At 39.8% G+C, this 24,891-nt stretch overlaps 1 protein-coding gene across 6 annotated transcripts in view; it reads left to right on the forward strand.

The window, feature by feature from the left end:
• tai (taiman) overlaps positions 1–24,891 on the forward strand; it is a 64,678-nt gene that overhangs the window by 13,981 nt on the left and 25,806 nt on the right. For all 6 annotated transcript variants that reach the window (XM_065237980.1, XM_065237982.1, XM_065237983.1 and 3 more), the window contains exons 3-4: positions 24,080–24,490; positions 24,548–24,845. In XM_065237980.1, the coding sequence (XP_065094052.1) occupies positions 24,080–24,490; positions 24,548–24,845 (709 nt within the window). The remainder of the gene's footprint in view (positions 1–24,079; positions 24,491–24,547; positions 24,846–24,891) is intronic.

The following is a 24,891-nucleotide window of genomic DNA, read 5'->3' on the forward strand; positions in this document are numbered from 1 at the left end:
GCTGTTTGGTTTGGTTGAAGATAAGTTATGATTATTATATTGACTCTAATCAAATTAAATCAATCAGCTAAATTATTTGATGTAAAGCCAAGAAATACCAGTGGGTGGACGGCAACAGAAACACGCTCTTCCGAAGTGGGTGATTTGTGTATTTTTAATAATCCTGGTAGTTGATCCCTTGAGCTCATAAGCTTTATAATATTGCGTAATGCTTATTAGCCAAAAGAAATCGAAATGAATTTCATAGATTTATCTCATGAAAATAATATTGACAAAAAAGACTGGAAGGTACAGACTGCAATCGACCTGTTCAAGGTATTATGAAAATGTTGCTTTGACCACTCGTATATCAGCTTTAGTCGAGACAGAAGATGCTAAAGGCGCATAGGAGCTACGATAATCTTTCTGAAGTCGCCCAAAGAAAATTTCTACGAGCAGCAAGTGTTTTTTTCCGAAATCGAAAACACTCGGCTGCGGTGTTTCCCGAAGTCAGAAACACTCGGCTTTGGTGCTTGCCGAAGATCCATACACCGGTGCAAAAAATTATGCACGGGCACCGGTACCGGTGCCTTGTTCGCTGCATTTGGTGTTTTCTATCGAGCACTAGTACGGAGCGTAAAACTCAATGCTCTTGGTGGTGTGTTTGTAGGCAAAACTGCCACCCGTGCAAAAGGGTTCAGTGTTTTTACCATGGCTGCAGCGACGTCCCGGATAGAGAGGTTATGATTCTGCTTATATTTCACCACCACCTTCTTCGTCGTCGCTGCCACGTCCGGATTACGGTTGCCACCGCTTCCAGGCTTTCTGGCGGTCAACAGAACACTTTTAAAACGTTTGTCACGGTCGATTTGGCCACATCCAGCAATTTTGCCAACTTGGCGTGTGAGAACGTCGGATTCTCTTGCTGCGCGAGCAAAATTTTGACACGCTGCTCCTCTTGCTTGGACGTCATTTTGAAAACTGGAGAGCAAACGGTGAAACTCATCATAGCAACCATTGTATATACACTCACCTTCCAAATGCAGCATTTCAGGTTTTTTTTTAATGCATTTTTAACAGAAATGCACCAATTTGAAGTTGACCGATTTTAGCGCGTTCCAGATTTTATTAACATTTAGTTTTAACAAATTTTTCTTACACCATATGTAAAAAACGTCGATTTCATGTTGAAATATTTGAAGATCAGGTGCTTTAGATATCTCCATGAAAAATTTCATGTCATCAGCATATATAGAAACATGAAGAAATCTCAAAATATGTTCTATATCGTTGACAAATAAAATAAACAGTAATGGACCAAAATGTGAACCATGTGGCACACCAGATGTTACATTAACTATGGTGGACAGATTTCCTTCAAATCTTACCTTTTGTGTCTGCCGTGATAAGTACGACTCGATCCATTTCAATAGCCTACACTCAAAATAATTTTCGCTTCAATGCTACATGAAAACCTACGTAGAATTTTTCCATCGTACTTTCCACGTAAGAACTTTGTATATAATTCTCATGTAGGGGCACTAATTTCATGAAGCTTAAACGTCACAGGATTATCACGTAGAAGTTACTTGATACTGTCGATAGATTTCATAGTGGTTTCTTATACCATTATTTGTACTGCTGTTGGCTCCTTTTTCTTAATTTTAATGCTTATTACAACAAAATTCATGAAACTTCTTTATTCGCCTTAGAGCGTTCAATTTATTATAAACAAAAGAAAAAAAAACATTGCTATAAAACCCAATCAGAAACTCGATATTTGGTCAACGTGCCTCCATGGGACGATTGCACTTCCCGGCTTCGTGGTAGCTTTGCCTCCGTTTGAGCTGCCTATGACTGGTAATACTTCCCGTTCCGGTGAGGAGTCGTGAGCTGTAAACTCGACTGCTGCAGTTGAGCAAAGTGGAGGTATTTGTTGAAGTGCAGGAGCCGTACATTTTTTCTTGCGTGGCTATCGATTATCACGCTGATGGTATCTGATGAGGATCCATAGTGGACCTGGAAAGGAAGACAAAAGTCAACTGCTTTTGTTGCTTGCCACCTTCAAATACACTAATCAAAAATCGAATATTTTACAGCATAATTTAAATCTCATACTTACGTTTTTACCAGTCAAAAAATAAAACAGTAACAAATCTGCATCTTTACACTCATGCCGTCATGTTGAACACCCAACTGAGTGCCCTACTTTTTTCATACGTGGAATTCACTTAAGACTTACGTGAAACGCACATAGATTCTAGTTATGTGGAAATCACATAATTTTCATTGGATAAATAAATGGGTGTAATTGGAATTTCTTTTAATATTCAGGTGGTATTGCGTAGATTTTACGAGAGTCACGTAAAGTAGACTGAAGTGGGAAAATTGAAACGTTACGTGATTTTTCACGTAGTATTAAAGTGGGTATTATTTTGAGTGTAAGATTGAAGCCTAATTTGGATAGCTTAAAAAGCAAGAGTGGTATATCAACTCTGTCAAATACTTTACTAAAATCAGCATATTGCGTTTCTACATAATTTACTTTATCCATTGAGTTTAAACAATATGACACAAAATGTATCAAGTTGGTAGCTGTAGATCGTCCTTTAACAAATCCGTGCTGTTTGCTAGTAATTACCGTCCTAATCTGTAAGAATATATTGTCATTAATAATTATCAACTGCGATGTTCTTCATTGGTTCGGAGTGATACGAAAAATATTAATAATCTTGCTCATTCTCATCGTGAATTGTATAAACCAAGGTTGCAAATACTCATTTCAGCTAAAATAATGTTTTTCGGAATAATAAAACGATTAGATGGTATGATGAAATGTTTTACTTGTAACTTACAAGAAGAGGTTACACAGTATACGTTTGAAACATAAAACCTGTAAATTTTGCTTTCTATGAGTCACAATCAGCGATTTACTGATCATAGCATCTAATTATTTCATAATTTAAAAAAAAAACATTGTTTTAGCTGAAATGAGTATTTGCAACCTTGGCATAAACTTCCTGAAAGAAGTCAGCAAATAAGTTACTAATCTGACTAGTTGAATTGCCCAACCTACTGTCTAACTGCTTTTTTGATGGAAAGCTCTTGGATTTTTGCCTTCCTTTAAAAGGGATTTTGGGTCTGACTTAATGTTAGTTTCATTCTTTCTATTGTGCTCTTCATATGCATTTTCAATTTCTAAATAAAGTTGGTAACAAACGGTAAGATAATAGGCAAAATTTTTATAATTTTTGTTTCTCTTGTACGCTTTATGAGCTTTCTGTTTTCTATTTCTAAGATTTATTATCTGTCTATTGTACCATATTGGTGCTTTTGCATTGGATGTTTTCTTTTGCTTCATGGGCACTGTCTGCTCTAGAATAGAATAAATAATCTGATAGAATACACCAACTGCATGTTCTGCATCATGACTACGGATTACAAGTTGCCAATCTATACTGTTCAATTTATTTTTGATAGCACCATAGTCTGCCTTACTGAAATCAAAATAAGGGTCTGAACCAAAATGGATTCATTTTCGACATATAAAATTAGCTGCCCGTTGATTAAAATCTCCGTATATGTGAACGCTAGCTTCAGCCTCGAATTCAAATATAATACTGAATTTTCAAATGCCTCTTTTATAGCATGTTCTGGTGGAAATTACGCAACCGCGAAAATATGAGCTCGATCAACAATAATTAATTTGACCCACATACAGGGTCAAACTTCTTGTTCTTACAAGATGAAATTTGCTCAGATTCATACTCCACACTAACTGCTATTAACGCACCTCTACCGCATTTTTTGTTGGTTAATAATTTATCGCGATCATCTCTATTAACATTAGATCACCGAAAGCTTCTTCGTTATTAATACTAGAATTCCAACTTGTTGCTGTTCCTAAAATCACAGGAAAAGTGCAAGCATTAACTTTTTTATAAATTTCAATCGCTTTGGCCGCAGCTTCTCATTCTATTAAAATTCTGGCAATAAATAACCAACTCCTTGCTTTCATCATTACGACGCAATTCCAAATGTTGTGCTTCAGAACTGGGCGGCAAACTAAAACTATTTAAATTAATTACCTCTCCTTCCTGCTGTCGAGAGGTCGTCATAACGTGATAGTTGTCCAGTTCTTCAAAAACATTGTCATCGTTGAGACTTTCCTCTAGATGACTCGTCAACATGCATCGCATGCAGCAGCTGAAATCATCCGGTTAGGTGCAGGATAAACGGAACATTCCGGAATACTGAAATAGATTCCACCATGGTATCGTTGGGGGCAATTCATTTTTAACAGCAAAACATGCCGAGCGACGTTTCAAACTTCATGTTTTTGAAAGATTAGGCCAATAGACGTATTTAGATTGGTTTCAGGTACGAACCAATGTGGCCACTCCAAACCATTTGAAGCAGGTTCCGGAAGTGCTTATTGAGGACGATTAATTTTTAACATCAGACATGCCGTGTGACGTATAAAACTTCACGATAAATTGGTTTCGGTACAAACTGATGCGGCCACTCCGGAACATCTAAAGCAGATTCCAAAAGAGTCTTTAACACTCCGAATACGATGCCTCCGAAAAACGTGTAACGCCAAGTTTGCAATGGCACAACTTAGCCATTTCTTAATGAATTTCAAAAAATGTGGTTCCTTTAGAATTCGTAGGGTTTCTAGATGATTTTGATTGCAAAAAACTTGAAAATAGAGTCGTCTAATTTTTTAAAAAGCGAAAAGAGTTGTTACACGTTTTTTTTGAAAGGTGTGTTTGTAGGGTTTTACAAGTGGCGCAAGATCTGTAATTTAGATTAATGGGCACAAATGTTCACAATTAGCCAGAATACAGTCATGGTTCCTATATGTAGATCCTGGAGACAACGGAACGGTCCTCGAAAAATCCGGAACTTCCGTAAAAACGGTCAATCCATGATCCTGATCCTAGAGCTACGCGTTTTTTTTTTAACATTAGGATCTGTCATATTAGAATGAATTTGGGTCATGGACCCAGATGGCCATCGGACCGTCTTCCGGAAGATCAGGAACATCCGTCAAAGTAGTAAATCCACGATCCTGATCCTAGAGCTCCGCATCTTTTTTATAAACATTAGGAACTGTGATGATAGAAAGAATTTGGGCTTGTGACATAAACAAGAACCTGGATGTCCATAGGACCGTCCTCCGGAAGATCCGGAACATCCGTAAAAGTGATCAATCCATGAAACTGATCCTTGAGCTACGCGTTTTTTTTTTTAACGTTAGGATCTGTGATATAAGAATGAATTTGGGTCATGGTCCAAGATGGCCATCGGACTGTCCAGTGGAAGATCCGGAACATCCGTAAAAGTGATAAATCCACGAACCTGATCCTAGAGCTCCGTGGTTTTCTTGAAAACATTAAAATCTGTGATGATAGAAAGAATTTAGGCTTGTGACATAAACATGAACCTGTATGTCCATGGGACCGTCCTCCGAAAGATCCGGAACATCCGTGAAAGTGGAAAATTAACGAAACTGATCCTAGAGCTCCGTGGTTTTCTTGAAAACGTTAGGAACTGTGATATTAGAATGATATTGGGATCGTGACATAGACATGGACCCAGATGGCCATAGGAACGTCCTCCGGAAGATCCGAAAAATCCTTAAAAGTGGTCAATGTATGGAACTGATTCTAGAGCTGCACGGTTTTTTTTTTTTTTGAAAACACTTGTCATATATAAATTAATTTGCAGTCGTGACATAAACATGTACCCAGAAGGCCATGGGACCGTCCTCCGCATGATCTAGAACATCTTTAAAAATCCTAGAGTTCTACGGTTTTTTCGAAAACATGTGGAACTGCGATATAAGAAATATTTTGGGGTCATGACATAAACATGGACCCAAATGGCCATGGGGCCATCCTCTGGTAAGTCCAGAACATCCATAAAAGAGGTTAATCAATTAAACTGATCCTAGAGCTCCGAAGTTTTTTTTTTCCAAAAACATTAGGAACTGTGATATAAGAATGAATTTGTGATCGTGACTTAAACATGATAGAAAGCCATGGGACCGTCGTCCGGAAGATCAACAACATCCGTAAAATGGTCACTCCATAGAATTGAGAGGTGGAAGAATTACTATGACAAGCACCTCAACGGTGATGCAGCAGAAAACGAAGGTGGCACGGCAACAGACCTTGCAGCCCGTGCAGAAGACGACAGGATACTGGCCCCTGATCTTCAAGAAGTTGAGGAGGAGATCGGTCGACTGGTGAACAACAAAGCAACTGGTGTAGATCGACAACCAAGTAAGCTATTAAAATACGGTGGTGAAGCACTGGCTAGAGCGCTGCACTGGGTAATTGCCAAGATTTGGGAGGAGGGAATATTACCGGAGGAGTGAAGCAAGGTGTTGTATGCACAATCTACAAAAAGGGGGACAAGTTGAATTGCTGCAACTACCGTGCGATCACACTGCTGAGCGCCGCTTACAAGGTACTCTCCCAAATTATACGCCACCGCCTGTCACCATTTGCAAGAGATTTCTTGGGCAATACCAGCAGGGATTCATGTGTTTATATTCGCGATTCGGCAGGTTCTGCAGAAATGCCACAAATACAACTTGCTTACACATCATTTGTTCATCGATTTCAAATCCGCATACGACACAATCGATCGTGATCAGCTATGGCAGATTATGCACGAGTAAGGATTTCCAGATAAACTGACGCGATTGGTCAAGGCAACGATGGATCGAGTGATGTGCATTGTTCAAGTATCGGGGACACTCTCGAGTCCCTTTGATCTCGAAGGGGGTTACGGCAAGGTGATGGACTTTCGTGTCTGCTATTCAACATTGCGTTAGAATGTGTGATCAGAAAAGCAAGGATAAACACGAGTGGCATGATTTTCAGGAAGTCCATCCAGCTTCTTGGCTTCGCCGATGACATCGACATCATGGCACGAGACGAAGGCGGAAACGTACATCAGACTGAAGGCGGAAGCTAGGTGGATTGGACTTGCCATCAACGCATTAAACACAAAATACATGAAAGGAAGAGGTTCTAGGGAAGACAATGTTAGCCTCCCACCCCGAGTTCAGATTGACGGTGACGAAATCGAGGTGGTAGATGAGTTCGTGTATTTGGGCTCACTGGTCGAAAATGATACCAGCAGAGAATTTCAAAGACGCATTATGGCAGGGAATCGTGCCTACTTTGGACTCCGGAGGACGCTCCGGTCGAATAAAATTCGCCACGAAGTTGACTATCTAAAAGACATCTACAGCCACGAGACTGTGACCATGCTCGTGGAGGACAAACGTGCTCTTGGATGACGGAACGTGGAGGAGTCGAATGAACCAAGAATTGCACCAGCTGTTGGGATAACCATTCATCGTTCACATTGCAAAAATTGGGCGACTACGGTAGGCTGGGCATGTTTTAAGAATGTCGCACGACGACGCAATGAAAATGCTCCAACAGGAACAAGAAGAAGAGGCGCGCAGCGGGCAAGGTGGATCGACCAAGTAGAAGGCGACCTGCGGACCCTTCGCAGACTACGAGGCTGGCGAAGTCTGGCCATGTGGATAGTAGAGTGGATACGACTTCTTCGGACAGCAGAGGACAACAAGACCTTAGCCCGATTGCAAGTCATAAAATTGATCCAAGAACGAAAAACCGTGGACCTATGATATTAGAATGAATTTGGAGTTTTAACATAAACATGGAACCGAATGACCATGGGACAGTCCTCCGGAAGATCCGTAAAAATGGTCCATCCATGATACTGTTTCTAGAGCTCCGTAGTTTTGTCGAAAACACTTCTAACTGTGATATATGAAAGAATTTAAGGTCGAGACATCAACATGAACCTGGATGGCCATTGGAACGTCCTCCAGAAGATCCTGATCATCCGTAAAAGTGGATCATCGATGAAACTGTGAAAAAATCGGTGTTTTTTTCTTCGAAAACTCTTGGAATTGCGATTTAAGATAGAATTTAGGGTCGTGACATAAACATGGATCCAGATGGCCATAAGACTGTCCTCCAAAAGATCCGGAACATTCCGTAAATTTATCATACTGTGAAACTGATCCTAGAGCTCTGCAGTTCTTTTTTAAACACTGTGATATAAGAAACCTCTGGATCACTTTTACGGATGTTCCGTATCTTCCGGAGGACGGTCCTATGGCCATCCAGGGCCGTGATTTTTAAACTTTATTAAGGAGATTGTGGGCTGGTTCGTCTCCGGTACGTGTTTATGTCATGACCCCGAATTCCTTCTTATATCGCAGTTCCACATGGTTTCGAAAAAACCGTAGAACTCTAGGATCAGTTTCAAGGATTGACCATTTTTAAAGATGTTCTAGATCTTGCGGAGGATGGTCCCATGGCCTTCTAGGTACACGTTTATATCACGATCCCAAATTCATTCTATCATCTCAGTTCTTAGTGTTTTTTTTTTCAAAAACTGCGGAGCTCTAGGGTCATTTTCATTGATTGACCAGTTTCACGGATGTTCCGGATCTTCCGGAGGATGGTCCTATGGACATCCAGGTTCATGTTTATGTCACAACCCCAAATAGTTTCTATCATCACAGTTCCTACTGTTTAAAAAAAAACGCGGAGCTCTAGGATCAGGAGAGTGGATTTACCACTTTTACGGATGTTCCGGATCTTCCGGAGGACGGTCTCATGGCCATCAAGGTCCATGACCCAAATTCATTCTTATATCACAGATCCTAATGTTAAAAAACGCGTAGCTCTAGCATCAGTTTCATGGATTGATCACTTTTACGGATGTTCCGGATCTTCCGGAGGATGGTCCTATGGACATCCAGGTTCATGTTTATGTCACAAGCCCAAATTCTTTCTATCATCACAGTTCCTAATGTTTATAAAAAAAAACGCGGAGTTCTAGGATCAGGATCGTGGATTTACTACTTTTACGGATGTTCCGGATCTTCCGGAGGACGGTCCCATGGCCATCTGGGTCCATGACCCAAATTCATTCTTATATCACAGATCCTAATGTTAAAAAAAAAAACGGAGCTCTAGGATCAGTTTCATCGATGGTCCACTTTTACGGATGTTCCGGATCTTCCGAAGGACGGTCCCATGGCCATCCAGGTACATGTTTATATGACGACCCCAAATATTTTCTTGTATCACAGTTCCTAATGTTTTCAAAAAAACCGCAGAGCTCTAGGATCTGGATCATGGATTGACCATTTTTACGGAAGTTCCGGATTTTTCGAGAACCGTTCCGTTGTCTCCAGGATCCATAGATAGGAACCATGACTGTATTCTGGCTAATTGTGAACATTTGTGCCCATTAATCTAAATTACAGATCTTGCGCCACTTGCAAAACCCTAAAAACACACCTTTCAAAAAAACGTGTAACAACTCTTTTCGCTTTTTAAAAAAGTAGACGACTCTATTTTCAAGTTTTTTGCAATCAAAATCATCTAGAAACCCTACGAATTCTAAAGGTACCACATTTTTTGAAATTCATTAAGAAATGGCTAAGTTGTGCCATTGCAAACTTGCCGTTACACGTTTTTCGGAGGCTTCGTAGTCGGCGTAAAGTTTTTTACCCACCGTATTCGGAGTGTTAAGAGGACAATTAATTTTTAATATCCAAGCATACCGTGCGACGTATCTAGGTTTTGAAATATCAAGCCAATTGGCATAGATTGGTTTCAGATACAAAACTGATGTGACCACACCGAACCATCTGAAGCAGGTTCCGGCAGGGCCTGTTTGAGGACAATTTATTGTTAACACCAAACCAAGCCGTGTGGCGTATCACGATTTTGAAAGAGCATGACATATTTTGCAATATTCTTTCAAAGCGAAAAGAAGTCCTTGGAATCGGATATCTGAACATCTTGATGCAGTGAACTCTCCCTTAGTAATTCTATCCCTAACTCGTTGCAAATTCAGATTTCGATCACTTATCACACACATATTTCTAAAATGTACCTTGCTTTACCACTGCAACTTTGCTGAAGAAGTAAATTTTTTATCGCTAATGGTACACAATTTATACTGGTTGTAATAAGAAAATTAAGAAGAAGAACATTTGATGGCACACATTTTTTCTGAAGAAACCAAGTTGCTACCTCCTTAAGTTGAAAAGTTATTAACGATTATCTTAAAAAAAATCAAACTTTTTAAAAATTAATTAAATTAGATAAACAGAAATAGTCTATCACAGTTTTAACACAATATATCTATGAAAGCACGATCTATCAAATGCAGAGTTGGTTGGAAATGCTATCCAACATGAAGCTTTAATATCATAATTTATTAGCCAGAGAAAGGTCTGAAGAGGGTAGGTTGATAGTTCCGTTGGAGTACGGCAGTATGAAAATTGAATAGAAGTTGAAATTGAGCGAAAGGCCATTAATGCGACAGTACTGGTCAAACGCATACTTATTTACCCAACTCATACATTAATGGATGAGGAGACTTGAAGTATTTCTTCAAATCTACAGGCAAAAAAGTGCGCGTTTGACTTGCTCAAATACTGTCTGCGGCTGTGGAATAGTTCTAGCGACGTTTCATCACTACCTAAATGCAGTTAAAATCTCAAGCATCCACTTACTCCTGTTTGTGATATAAACCTCTGAAAATAGTATTTTTATCAAAATAAAATCTTCATAACGTTCCAACAGAAAGAGATAGCAATTCAAATGCTTTAGCAAAAACATGCGCCATTAAAAGTTATTAAAGTGTCTAGAACAACTAATTTGCGAGACATCGATGCATAAAATGTTAATGCAAAAAAAATGTTTTTAAGGGTCCCCCTAAGTTTTATTTTTAAAACTAGAATAACACGAAAACCATTAGACATAGACATTTTATATCTTCAGCAAAGTTTCTTCGAATAAATTGTTCTACAACTTTGCTGCTTGATCTCAAATAACTAAAAAGTTGTTAATTTTTACTCAATAACCTTAGGAACCACCCCAATTTCACTTACATCGAAATATTGCCCAAAAAATATACAAAATGGTTTAAGCGCAAAAAATCTTGACTTACTAAATACGGCTTTGGGCCCATACGGTTTTTTTTATAAACCGGCTCAGGATATCAGGGAAATGGCCCAATCAGCTATTTTGGCATTTTTGTATACTTCGTACATCTAATCTTAGTAGCTCCATGCAGTTATTTTATAAATCACATGCTCAGCCACAATGATTGATGATATTTTAATTCAAAATGTTTTTATGTTACTTCTTACGCGAAGTTTGCGATTTTCAGAGTTGTTTGGAAATGCTATCTAACATGAAGATTTAGTGTGATAATTTATAAGCTAGAGAATGATCTTAGAAGAGGGTAGGTAGATAGTTCCGTTAGAGTATTTTAATATTAAAAAAAAATCGAATTTTCCGGTACACACTATGGCTAATTGCTACATATGGCTGAAAAAAGCTTCTGACAACAATGCGAATGCAGTTCAGTTAGTACCATTAAGTAATTTGGCTTGCCTGTTACAATTAAAAGAAGAAAAAGGACTTTTTGTTTCGCTTGCACCGATTCCCGGTGGCCAGTTGGGTTCAATCTGTACCGTTTCAGAATCAATCAAAGTAGATTTGTATAGCTTTCAATTGCAACTAGTTTAGTTAAGAATTGTGTTTTTAAAAGGAGACTAAATTTTTTTTTCATTCGTACTTTCTTCCATTTTGACATGTTGTCCCTTTAAATTCCATTCGACGTTCTGTTCTTTCGACCTTTCGTCCATTCTACCTTTTATCCATTTCGTCTTTTTGTGTATTCGATCTTTTGTACATTTCAACATTTTGTCCATTCTAACTTTTATCTCTTTACATTTCATTCGACCTTTTGTGCTTCAACGTTTTGTCTGTTGTCCTATTTTCATGGATTCTAATTTTAAGGGAAGTTGTTGGAGCTGTCATACACAGAAAATATATACTTAGTTTTAGTCATAAGTTTTTCCAAAGAACATAATACAATTGTCGGAAACTTCAGTTAAATGATCAAAACCACCTGAAACACAATCCAGATCAGAGAATTTCTAAGACTCTTGATTCCACTGGTTTCAGATAATTTTATAATATTTCGAAGGGGGAGAGGGGGTAAAGCCACTGGTCCTGGCTGCTCTAAGACGTTAAGTTTTTACTGAAGTTGATTTGTTTTTGTTTTTATGATTGAGTTGACAGTTTTTTGTTTACTACTAATTCAAACTAACAAAAATACGTCAACTTCAAAGCAATAAATTGACTCAACCAGCTTTTATAGAAACAGCTTTGATCGTAATTTTCTATAAAATCAGAGCCCTTCTAATATAATCTTCAAATTGGTATTTAGGATTCAAGCGCAGAAGCAGAGAGTTATAGACATGATTGTCCAAGCTGTTAATTGGCTTAGAAGGTTACTAGCAGATGTACCATTTAATAGCCTTTTTTTGAGGTTATCTTTTGATCTCGCTGGCAAATACCATCCAACTGACCCGAATTAATCGAACAAAGCCACCGCCATCATCTATACGTGTAATCCTTCGATGGCATCACGCGCCGATTAATCACGCGCGTCGTCCGTCGTCGCCATTCCCAAGGGAGGAAAACTACATCCACCAAAACACTTTCTATAATCGCATAACAGCCCAATATGGATTTTCATCAATTTTGATATAACTCCTTTTATATTATGTGATAAAACTACGGACTTTGTTCATGACAAATGTGAAGACAACATCAAGTTAGTTTGTCCCATCAAGCAAAGTAATCGCATATCAGTCCTAACCTGAAATTCAACAGTCCAGAGGTCAAGTGACACTTACCACATTTTTCACTTATAATAAATTTACTATGACCTAACTTATTATAAATTTACTATGAATATTCAAACTTTACATGGAAATCGCTCTTCGCAACTTTGACTGCTATTTTATCAATGCCTACTTTTCCCATATGGGACTGATGTGCGATTATGGGCAGTACATGAGTGACTAACCCCCTCCCTCATCTACGTCCCGCGAAGCTCAAATCGAAACAAATGTTAGGACAAACGTTGACAACATGAAAAATAAATATTATCGTAAATCTTGCCGATTCAAAGCGACAAAACAGGACCAGGGTGGTGGCCGGTTGTGGTATGGTAGAGGAACGAGCACGCGAGAAACCCACTTCAAACGATCATCAGCTCCGGGGAGGTGCGGTGGGGGTGTCCGTTCAAATAAAGCAGCTTGTTGTTCCAATTTCACTTTCATTAGGCCATCCCCTGTCAGTGACTGTGTACGTACATTTACCTACCTTGGCAAAGACTACAAACCACCACAGATAGGCAGACGTTAATCGCTCACTCCACCACCGTTGCACGCTAGAAATCACTCGAGTTTGATCGCGTCGTTAAATATAGAGCAGATGGTTCACGACAACGGCAACGAAGGCGATGCCAGGCAAAAATGCGGTCCACGATCACTAAATCAAGTTTAGAGGGGCAACACAACCATCATCAAGACGCATCGCGCATCTCGTGTATGATTGATGGTCTTCGTCTCGCGGCCGGCAGCACCCAAGTCCACACACAATCGTGACTTTGCGCGTAAATTTGTATGTTTGTGTACGACGGGTTGCCTTTTTGGCGAATTCTTCGTGCGAGATAGATGATGATCATGACCGCGATCGTGGTCTCTGCATCACATGCGAGATGTGTTCTTCCTAATGGCGTGGAGTTTGGTTCGTTGTGGGGATGATGGTTGGTGGTGGTGGTGGTGGAAAGTTGTAGAAGATGGAGACGTTTGCATATATGGGAATCACAAGGGCCTTCAAGCGAATCTGATGCGATTCTTCGTGGATCTTGTGAGTGCTTGAGCGTGATTCGCACTGTGTTTGAGGGAGGGCGATCAGATCGCAGTGGAGTTCCTGAGTGACGATCGGTTCGAGTGGAGTGGAGTTGCTCACTGAGCTAGCTTTATGTATGCGTTATGGAGAGGGTGAATAGAGTTACCAGGTAGCTCGACCGTAAAGTAGCAATCAGGTTTTAATTAGTGGTGGTGTCAGATTACATAAATGAATGGATTTGAGGCTTACGATGGAATTAATTACTGCTTCCATTCGGATTATGAGAGTTAACGACATTGTGGTGTTTTATTGCTTACCTACTATGTATTCGGATGATTTTTTTAGGTTTGGGTTGTCGTACTTTGGGGTTGTCTCTCATAAACTAAATAAAATTTAAGAGAAAAGCATATCAACATATTCATAAGAGCAACCAAGCATAACATGTATCGAACTAAAGCATAAGTATACATTATCTCAGTAAAAATAACGCACTTACGTTTTTCACTCACAAAACCATTACGGTATGCGAGAAGCATTAGGAGTGGAAAGGTTGAGTATTTTCCTTTTAACTCCTTTATAATGTATGCTGCCAGTTGTGATCTCACAACTACTGGAGTTAATCGCCTCTTTCCTAGAGTTAATCGGAAAAATAAGGTATTGAGATTTGAACATTTTTCCAAAAATATAGATTTTGGATACGAAAACAGAAAATAATAATTTAACCCAGCACCAACAAAAATGGTTATTATTTCGTTAAAATCAGCATTTTCCAGATTTCTGCATACACAATTAATCTTCATAACTTTGATTTTTTTTTCTGTTCGGGAAATAACACCATTGCGACTAGTAATTTGATCTATTGTGTTATTTCCCGTTTCTTTAGTTTAGTGCATGTCGTATCACTCCATCACTATTGAGAAATGATGAAATATTCGATTTTTTTACAGTTGTCATTCTTGCAGTTATCGCAAGGAATCGATTCTAATTGAAAGGTTCCGCTGTTGAAACACCCTCCAAAGGCGCGCCACTTTGTCATTCAAAATTGGATTCCTTAGCAACAAAATTAAAGAACCCAATGCATCAGAACCCTAGTCTTAACCACTTCAAACTAGGGAACAACGAATAGAAGATTAGGAATCACAAAGATGAAGACTAACTATTTTTTTCCTTGTTTCAAAATCATCCTTGGTCCACACAACTAGAGGACTTACCACTATTAACAAGGCATAAAAAATAACAAGGACTAAGATGTGTTCCCTTGATTACTGAAAAATCGTGTTCCCCTTGTTTGAAGTAGTTAGGACTAGGAATCGGTGGTAGATCTTACATCCCGTAGCGTACCACGAAAAGGTGATCTACCCACGTTACGGGGCGGGGCGTTAACTTTGATTTACTAGCCACATCTGCTGCAAAGCAGGTTTTCCATTGCATACCTTTTGACATATACCGTAATGCATCGAAAAGAGAACGGTTTGTTAATCCAGACGCTTCATTTTTCAATACATATCACGCCTAAATTATAACATAATAAATATGTGTGATGATTCTTAACGATACTAAAAGACCATGATAGAATTTACGTGCTATTTTATTGTAGACACTTTCGCTCGGAATCCAGTTTGAGATTCCAACCCCGACTGACCTGCAGTTAGCCGTAGAGCGCTTTCATCAATCTGCAGACTTGGCTCGTACTGTCTTCAATTCTTTCCGGTATCTTCCGATCTCATTTTTCGGAACGTATGCCATCCACTTGGCTCCAAAAAATCGCAAATGTGATAAGATGCACCCCCGGATCAAGATGAGTTTTTGCAAATTTTGAATACATTTCAATACATTTTCGAGGATTTATCATGCAGCATTGCTAGTTCAGACGTTAACTAATCCTTGAAAAAGAAGTAAAACAGGTTTTTTAAATGCCAAAAATTATTTTTTCCCCGGGGTGCAGCTTACTCCATTTTACATTACATCTGGACGAATTTGAGCAATCTTTTCCGCAGATGTTGGGTGCTTCATTTTTAAAGCTTCTTTTAGAAGGACCTTTAGAATCTTTTTAAGAAGTTTCTTTTGGAAGCTTTTTCGCTTAGAAGCTTATTCTTTTAGAAGCAGTTTCAACTTTACAAGCCAATTTTTCCAAACTTGTGCTGTAAAGCAGCCGCAAAAAAAACTGCAGGTAAAGCTGTGTAGGAATTATTGGATAATCGGGAAAAGGTTAAATAAGCGCCTTTCAAGTTCACACACAACTAAACAGCAGAATGACATCTGTATAGAAGCGTTAATGGATATGCAATAAGAGCATATCCCAACCGTCCCAACAGCCATAAGCTAGGCTGACTACGTTCGCCAGATTTCCTTGATTTTGTATAACATTTGAATACAGCTTGAGGCTGTATAAGGGTCATTCCAACTCAAGTGGGTACACCACCTGTGGTCGATGTCACCGATTTGAGCCAAACTTGGCCAAAACGCTTATTCTGGCATTCTGAACAAACGCCTTTTTTGATTTTGCTCTAAAGTGCCTAGATCCCTCTCGGCTACAACCCTGGATTTTCGAGATTTAAAAAAAAAAATCAACTTTCAGAAGAGATTACTCCACAACCAAATAAGCTATTCTTGATATTAGAACGTCAATCTAAAGGTTTTTTAATGTTGATTCACAAAGGTGTACTCACATTTTGTTTTTGTTATAGTTACTACAATAAACAGAGTGATTACCGGTAGGTATCAAAATTGTCAAAAAATTGCCTATTTTTACCATGGGCGGGATTTCTTAACGCAGCTTTAAGATCAATGTAGATGGCATCCACTTGAAGTTTCTTGCATATATTTTCCATACAGAACGACGTAAAGCTGACGAGATTAGTTTCCATGGAGCGGCCAGGAAAGAAACCACCATGTTGACATGTACTTATGTAATGCTTGCAGGAAGCAAACAATCTCTCATTTATCAGCGACTCAAACAACTTAGATTCAACCCTAAAGGGCCACCCACATTAGATGCGTTTGCGTTGCGTTGACGTAAATTTGACAGTTAGACATTAGATTTAGCTGTCACTTTGCCGCAACGCGTCAGATCCGGATCTAATGTGGGTGGCCCTTAAGCGAGGTAATCCCACGGTAGTTTTCCACATTGCGTTTGCTTCCTTTCTTGAAAACAGGGAACATAGTAGAGCGTTTCCATAGTGCGGGAAATTTCTGTTGACGAAGTGACAGGTTGAAGAGCAAGGACAACGGAGCAGCTAAGATATCGGAGCATTTTTTTAGGACTGCAGATGGAATAACACTCGGACCTGGTGAAAATGATGATTTTGTTTTACTCATCACAGAGAGAACCATTTGTACATCTACGGCAAAAACATCCATGTTTACGACATCGGTTGGCACATCACGGACGGCTCGCTCAATTTCTGCTTGCGATGGGGAGTCATTCGAGAAGACGCTTAAGAAGTGCCTAGCAAATAGGCTGCATTTGTCCTCAGTTGTCAATGCTACGTCATTGCCGAGAAACATTTTTGACGGCAGTCCAGTTTCCTTCCTCTTCGTATTCACAAACGACCAGAATCCCTTGGGGTGGCATTGCAGATTATGTTGAGTACGCTCTTGTAAAGAAGCTTGTTGTAGTGGCGATAATCATTGCTGGCAATTGAAAAATTTCGCTTGGTAAGGGTACATCGTCGATGAGTGAGAGCACGGAGAGCTCTAGATCGCACTCGTTTCAGGTTGCGGAGAGTAGCGTTAGACCAAGGTGGTTTTCTTGGAGGTTGGCACTTCGGTACTGAAGCACAAACACAGTCGCGCAAAAGGCTATTATAGCGAGCGGCTGCTGTATCGATATCAAGGTCATTCAACACGTTCCAGTTGATCCGGGACTAGGAATGAATGCGCAAATGGAAATCGGTCTTCCGGAAATTGAGAAATTGAAATTCCGTCAAATTCTGTAGCATCCAGATGAAACTGCATTGTGGTGCAGTCATGTCGACGTTCAGGGGGAATACACACCGCTCCAATGAGGATGTTCCGCGAAGTGAGGCTGACCTTAACCCAAGCCGCTTCAATTGTAGTAAATAGTTCGTTGAAGATTACGCAGGAGGCGAATGCGTTGGAAACAGCGATGAGGACACCACCACCGCGAGTACGAATGCTGTTGGATGAATTACGGTCTAATCTGTAGACAGTAAAAGAGTCACCAAACAGTTGCACTGAATTGATCCTCCCATCGAGCCAAGTTTCCGTGAATACATAAACGTCATATTCCCCGTCAAGCGCAGCCAGATAAACATCGTCCAATTTAGTCATGAGCCTCCTGGTGTTCTGATAGTAGAATCGTAAACCGCTAGAGGGTTCGGTGCGAGCCGTGTCAATGGTAACTTGTCCATGATCCGAACGAGAGAACGGTGAACTATCAGGCAGCGAAAGATCACCTGGCGTAGAAAGGCTCGAAGTGGTGGCCATAAGCGAAGATGAGCTGAAACCAGTTGGCGGATCAACAGTTGAATTCACATGGACGAGTTCATACTTGCCGTAAGCGAGTGGTTGGAAGACCCCTTCACCAGGCCCGCACACAGGGCCGGGACGGCTGCAGGTCGCTGGCGGGAATGGCTCGACTGTGGCGGGGGGCTCGGGGGCTGCGTGCGTCCCAGTAAACAAACAGTTAAGTTGATTCATCATAATGGTGTAAGTCGTCATTCTTCGGCAGGACTAGATCAGTTGTCGAGGAGCAGACATATACAATGGCACTCTGGAAACCAAGAATTTTTCAGACAGAGCAGTTGTTGCTTGCTGATTATACTTGCTTACAGTTGGAGTTTGGAAGACCCCCTCAACTAACTCAAACGCAGGGCTGGGACGACTATTGAACGCTGGCAGCATAGGCTCGACTGCGATGATAGGATCAGGGGCTTCCACAAGGCTAGTTGCAAGTGTGCGTCCGAGTGTCGAGTTGAATAAATTAGGTTGTGCTTTTATCGGAAATGATCGGCTGTAGGCATAATACATTTCAGGAAGTGGATTTTTCGAAATAATGTCGTACTTGCCTGAGATAGGGTTCTGGAAGACCCCTTCATCAAATCCAAACACAGGACAGGGACGGCTGGAGGTCGCTGGCAGAAATAACTCGACTGTGATGGATGAATTAGGGGCTTCCATAACACATATGGCAGGCGTGCGTCCCGGTGTCCAACATGGGTCAATCAATATTCTTTTAAAAGCTAATTATTTTATAAACTTATTTTTTTTTAGAAGATTATTCTTTTAGAAGCTTATTATTATTGAAGTTTATCCTTTTGGAAGTTCATTCTTTTAGAAGCGTATTCTTTTCGAAGCTTATCATTTTAGAAGCTTATTATTTAAGAATCGTATTATTTTAAAAGCTTATTATTTTATGAGCTCATTCTTTTAGAAGCTTATTATTTTAGGAGCTTTTTTATAGAAGTGTATTCTTTAAAAATGTTAATCCTTTTAGAAGCTTATTCGTTTAGAAGCTTATTCTTAAAGAAGCTTATTCTTTCGGCAACTTGTTCTTTTTTTCCTTGATTTGTTTTCCGCCGATCTTGTTTTCCGTGCTTAGCACCAATGCTACCGACGTGCCAGGAAGGCAGCTCCCACACCTGGACCCTATCTATCGACCCATCAACTCATGACCCGGGACCAACGGCTTTACTTCCCTTCCAAAGAAAGGCGTGATCAGAGATGTTATGCCTCAGAACATCCCGGCGGCACCGACTGGGATTGAACCCAGGCCTGCTGGTGTGAGATAATCATGCTTACCACTACACCACCGGCGCCACTAACTTGTTCCTTTAGAAGCTTATTCTTTTGGAAGATTATGCCTTTAGAAGCATATTCTTTTTGAAACTTATCCATCTAGTAGTTTATTAATTTTGAAGCTTAGTCTTATAGCAGCTTATTCTTTTAGAAGCTTATTCTTTTAGAAACTTATTCTATTAGAAGCTAATTATTTTATAACCTTATACTTTTAGAAGATTATTCTTTTTGAAACTTATCCTTCTAGAAGCTTATTCATTTGGAAGCTTAGTGTTATAGCAGCTTATTCTTTTATAAGCTTATTCTTTTAAAATCGTTTTCTTTTAGAATCTTATGCTTTTAGAAGCTTATTCAAGTAACCATAGGCACGTTATTTCGCCTTTTTGGGTATATACGGGCCTCATCAGAGCTTGCAAACACTGGTATCGCCGTTGTTCAGCTGGATATAGCCAAAAAAAGGCGAAAGGCGAAGATTATTCCTTTAGAAGCTTATTCCTTTAGAAGCATATTCTAGACGCTTGACCGTCGCTTCGCTCCTCTGACTATAAAAAATGCGTGATAGTACATTAGACCTGTTTATTTTAACAGAAATGTGCGGAATGCACCGAGTTAACCGTGATTACTGTTCTTCATGTTAATTTGAACCTATGTGCAAATTTTCAGCAATTTATAAAATAACGAACATTTTGGATGGCTCGAGTGACACTTGTCATTGATAAAAAAAACACGTCTACTGAGGATTCATATTTCTAAAAAAAAATCATCTATCAATGAAACAGTCATCGGTCGTCATTGAAAAGCAATGCAACTATGTTCTGGCAATCTAATTGAAACTTCTATTGGCTTTGTTGTTTTGTGAATTTTAGCTGTAGCGGCCTGTTTTCTGATTTTAATCTCTCAAACTATGAAATCTACACGAAAACTATGTTTGAACGAAATTTCTAGAACAGTATAAGAAACAATATGCTGCAGACTAAACATTTTTATATCATATAGGTGGAAAGTTTGTAGAACAAATTCTTTAAAAATCTTCATTTTTTAAGATATCTTCGAGCATGAAACTTAGTGAAACTTCAATAAAATCACTTTATATAGTCAACCTTTGATCACAAAGTTGGTAAATAACACATTAAGCTTTGCTATGAAAGTTGTTACAGCAGTTTTCTTTGTTTCAGTCTCGAGATACAAGTATTATAAGCCGTAAATTACTTTAAAAACATAAAATTAACTTGAAGGACCTCTAAATCATCACCGATTTTGCTGAAAATTTGCATAGAATTTCATTTTAACACGACGAACAGTAATTACGGTTAACTCGGTGCATCCCGAACATTTCTGTTAAAATCAACAGGTCTACAGTAATATGAGTAGCTACGCAGCAACGGAGCACTTTTCCAAACAAATTTAAAAAAATATTGTTTAAAACATGATAAGCAGGGCTGGAAAGCACCTCAGAGCGTTAGCAAAGCAACTTTGTGCATGCATCTCACAACACTCGACAAAGAGTGTGTGGTTCTCCCATTTACTTCGCACACTCTTTTCCAACTAATCTGTGAGAAAGCGATCCACACAATGAGCGGTACACTCCGTGTGACGCAGGGAGTGAATATAATACAACAAGCGCTAATGGCTTCTTTGAATTCTTTGCAGACTTTGCTTATCACGACTGCATGCATAGGAGATGAAGAAGAGCATAACGAAGAAGAATTTTGTCTTTTTGCTGGGTTTCCCATTTGCAACCCTACACTGAGTGGCGCTCTTTGCGTCGGACCCGTCGGAGCGATGGCTACACATTGAGCTTTCGTTATTTCTGGGTGTGTGTCTGTCTTCTCTTCTCCGCTACTTCACACTTGCGCAGGGTGAAAGACAAGCAAACTTTGTGTTTGCTTGATTCTCACTATGTTTATTTCAGAAAATCAGTACATTGCGCACATTGAGGGATAAGATGACAGCCCTGATGATAAGTGATGTCTAATGCATAGATCATACCACTATCTGTTTGTGCGCAAACATGATTTTCTATGGATCAATTTCGTTAGTTTAAGTTTCATTGTTGTAAACGTTGGATGGATGTTTTAAAATATGTTTACGAATAATTCTTACAATTTCAATGTTTATTCTGTAGAAACTGAGCCGTACATTGTTTAATAATTGTGCTGTGGAATTTAATTTAACATGACATTTCAATCATTTAAATTTGTCGAACCTCTTAACGGAATCCCTTTATGAAGAGCTATTAGTGGGTTGGTTTATTTCCTTTAAATTTCGTTATAATTGCTTATCTTTTGATAGATACGCGTATGTCGTCTACTACTTGCAGACTTCATCAGTGCCAGTACTCAGTGCTGTTGAGTACTTGGCACTGATGAAGTCTGCAAGTAGTAGACGATATACGCATATCTGTCTAAAGATAAGTAATTATAATGGAATTTAAAGGAAATAAACAAACCCACTCAAAGCTCTGCATAACATTTCAATCATATTGATATTTTTTATGGCTAATTCACACTTTTTTAGTGATTTTTACTGGGGATTATGGATCAATCGGGTGATTTTCATTTTTTATAGGTCCTTTTATCAAAGCTATGTATGCCCTTTAAAACGTAGGGCTGCCTAGAGGGGTGCTTATTATTAACTGGTCCAGTAGGTGTAATTGTTTTTGAATCAGTGATGTTCGGTTCTCGATGTGTAAAGGAAATTCATGGAAAAACTTTACACATGTTAAAACCCACAAATCTGATGCCTCAGTTAGCAATTGGACATGATGAACTTGATTGACCGCCCGTAGTTGTTTCTCCGTTATTAATTTATTTACTTATTGCCGTAACCGTTTACACGAATGTGGCTGTTGGAAAATTATCAAACCCAAGTTTTATCCGTGGACCTATTGGTGAATTTAAGTAACGGTCGACCAGCAGATGGAAATGGTGTGAAAAATGATAATGACGTTTTGCTACCTGTCAAATCGTGTGGAATATTTTTTAGTACATCATCAGTCTTGTAATTGCAAATCTGAAAACTAGGTGTCGCATGGCCAGTTTCACATCTGCTTAAATTCATCAATAGAAAGTCTTGTGGATGCAACAAGGGTAATTTATTCTGCTCTCAAGATATTCCACTATGTGGTCGAATCCTAGGAAAACCATCAAAATTGTCAGAAATGCGTTGATGATAACGATATGTTATCGGTAAGATCGTTTTCGCAAAACTATCGACAACTCTTATGGTCTTAATGGTTGAGTGGCAAGTTTCTTTGCCTCTCATTCCAGTGGGTCTTGGCTGGGATCAATCCCAGCTGAAGTAGATGAAATTTTCTGAGGTCACGTCTATCTTCTGAAGGGAAGTAAAGCCTTTGCTCCCGGTACATGGGTTGAAGAGTTCGATATACAAAGTCCAGGTGGAGCCGCTTTCCTGGCTTTGGCGAGTGGCAGTTACTTTGCACGATATCGTGGTTTTGGTATTCTATCATTTTCAAATACTGGTCAAGAAATGTTCCATAAAAATTCAAAAGATAATGGTGACCATGCGGTCATAGAAATAATTTGATGAGTTAATTTCAATTGTACGTACAAATGCATTATTTAAATGCAGTTTGAACTTTCTCCTATAAACCTCAACCGAGTTTAATACTTGTAGGTATCATCAAAATTATTGATATTATTTGTGTTACAATTTGTCACCCGTTTGAACAAAGCATAAAAGTAAACACAATGAATAAAACGAATTATGGTGTGTTTGAATCGTTAATATAATCAAAATTTTGAATCACTTACCCTCTACCTGTCGAAAGTAAACAGAGCACCAAAAAAACATATTCGCCAAAAATATTCGTTCCTGCTTTTCACCCGATTCTCGCACGTCTTCTGAACGTAAACACAATTTCAATCAATTCCCTGTCCTCTCGTCCCTTCCACCTCCTCCAGTAAAGCAACAATGTGCGAATCAACCGAACTTGGTCGAAAACACAAACGGATTATAATATACCAATGCATCACACGCTCTATCTATCTATGCCATACATGTGCCTACCTCCTGTTGCTGCAACGCATGCCGACTTATTAATAATCCTCTCGGTCGCACTCCTCCTGTCCAATGTTGGTGTTATCATCGTCGCACGCCGTCACGGAGTAGGTAGGTGGGTAGCAAGGGAGGTCCAGGAGGGATGGGATGCACTTTTGTTTTTGCTCCATCCAGAAACGAACTCGGTTTTGATAAAGCGAAATCGACCGCTTCACTGGCAGACTCTTCTGTAGAGACGCTTCCCATATAGGCTATACCTACTCATGCCGTTTGTGTGACGAATGAAAAAATAAAAAAAAATAACAGAGGAAAGGAGAACTCCACTCCTCGCGCCTGACTCGCGAGTCAAATCGCGTAAATTAGAGGATTATGTAATTTTTGTTTTTGTGGCCAAGAATAAACCAGCCCCGACAAGTGCACCAACACCATTCATTCGGGGCTGGTACAGAATTGATAAGAAGCACTTAGCAGCAGCACCGGCCAGGTAACAGCGGTACTAATTGCGATTTCTTGTTTGTTTACAGTTTCGCCGTTTGTTGGAGCAAGGCAACCGGGACCTGACCGGATCGAACCGTTGCTCCAAGTGTTCGCCCGATTGCAGCGACTCCTGCAAGCTGCATCCGGTCCAGCAGGGTGAGGTATCGTCGACCGAACCCCCACTACCGGAACCGTCCGTCAACGGACACTCACCGGAAAAGTCGGCCTATTTCGAGGCGGTCAAGTACTACATCTCCAACGTCGGCTGGGTCCTTCTCGAGATCAACTCGGAGGGCGTCATCGAATGTGCCACCGACAACGTGCTGGACGTGCTGCACTACACCCGTACCGAGCTGCACGGACAGTCTATCTATTCGTACCTGCATACTGGTGATCATTCAAAGTTGAGTCCTATATTAAATAAGAATTCGTTTGAGCTAAACTGGGATCAAAATGAGGTACGTAACTTGACAGTTTAATTGCATTTCCAAGATCATAATTTCCACTTCTTGCAGTTTCTACAGCCACCAAAGCGAACGATCCGGACGAAGATTCGCTGGCTACTGAAGGCACCGGAGAGTGCCAACGATACAATCGAGCAGAAGCAGCAACGCCAGGAAAAGTACAAGGACCTGCTTATCATTTCCGCTCCCGTAAAGGATGATACCGACACCGAGTCGTCGTCGGTGCTTTGCCTAATCACACTACCAGAGGACGAACACCATCAGGGCCCTGCCATCGAGAGCCACACTATGCCACAGACGCTGGACGAGCAGCTGACGCTCAAGCTGGACATGACTGGCGCCGTCATCGGTAAGTACTCCTGAACCATCATAGATCATTGCTCGGTAACCATGTG

This window comes from Ochlerotatus camptorhynchus, unplaced genomic scaffold (genome assembly GCF_037179485.1).
Source record: "Ochlerotatus camptorhynchus isolate MF236.1 unplaced genomic scaffold, CSIRO-AGI_Acam_v1.1 ptg000670l, whole genome shotgun sequence".
NCBI lineage: Eukaryota > Metazoa > Arthropoda > Insecta > Diptera > Culicidae > Ochlerotatus > Ochlerotatus camptorhynchus.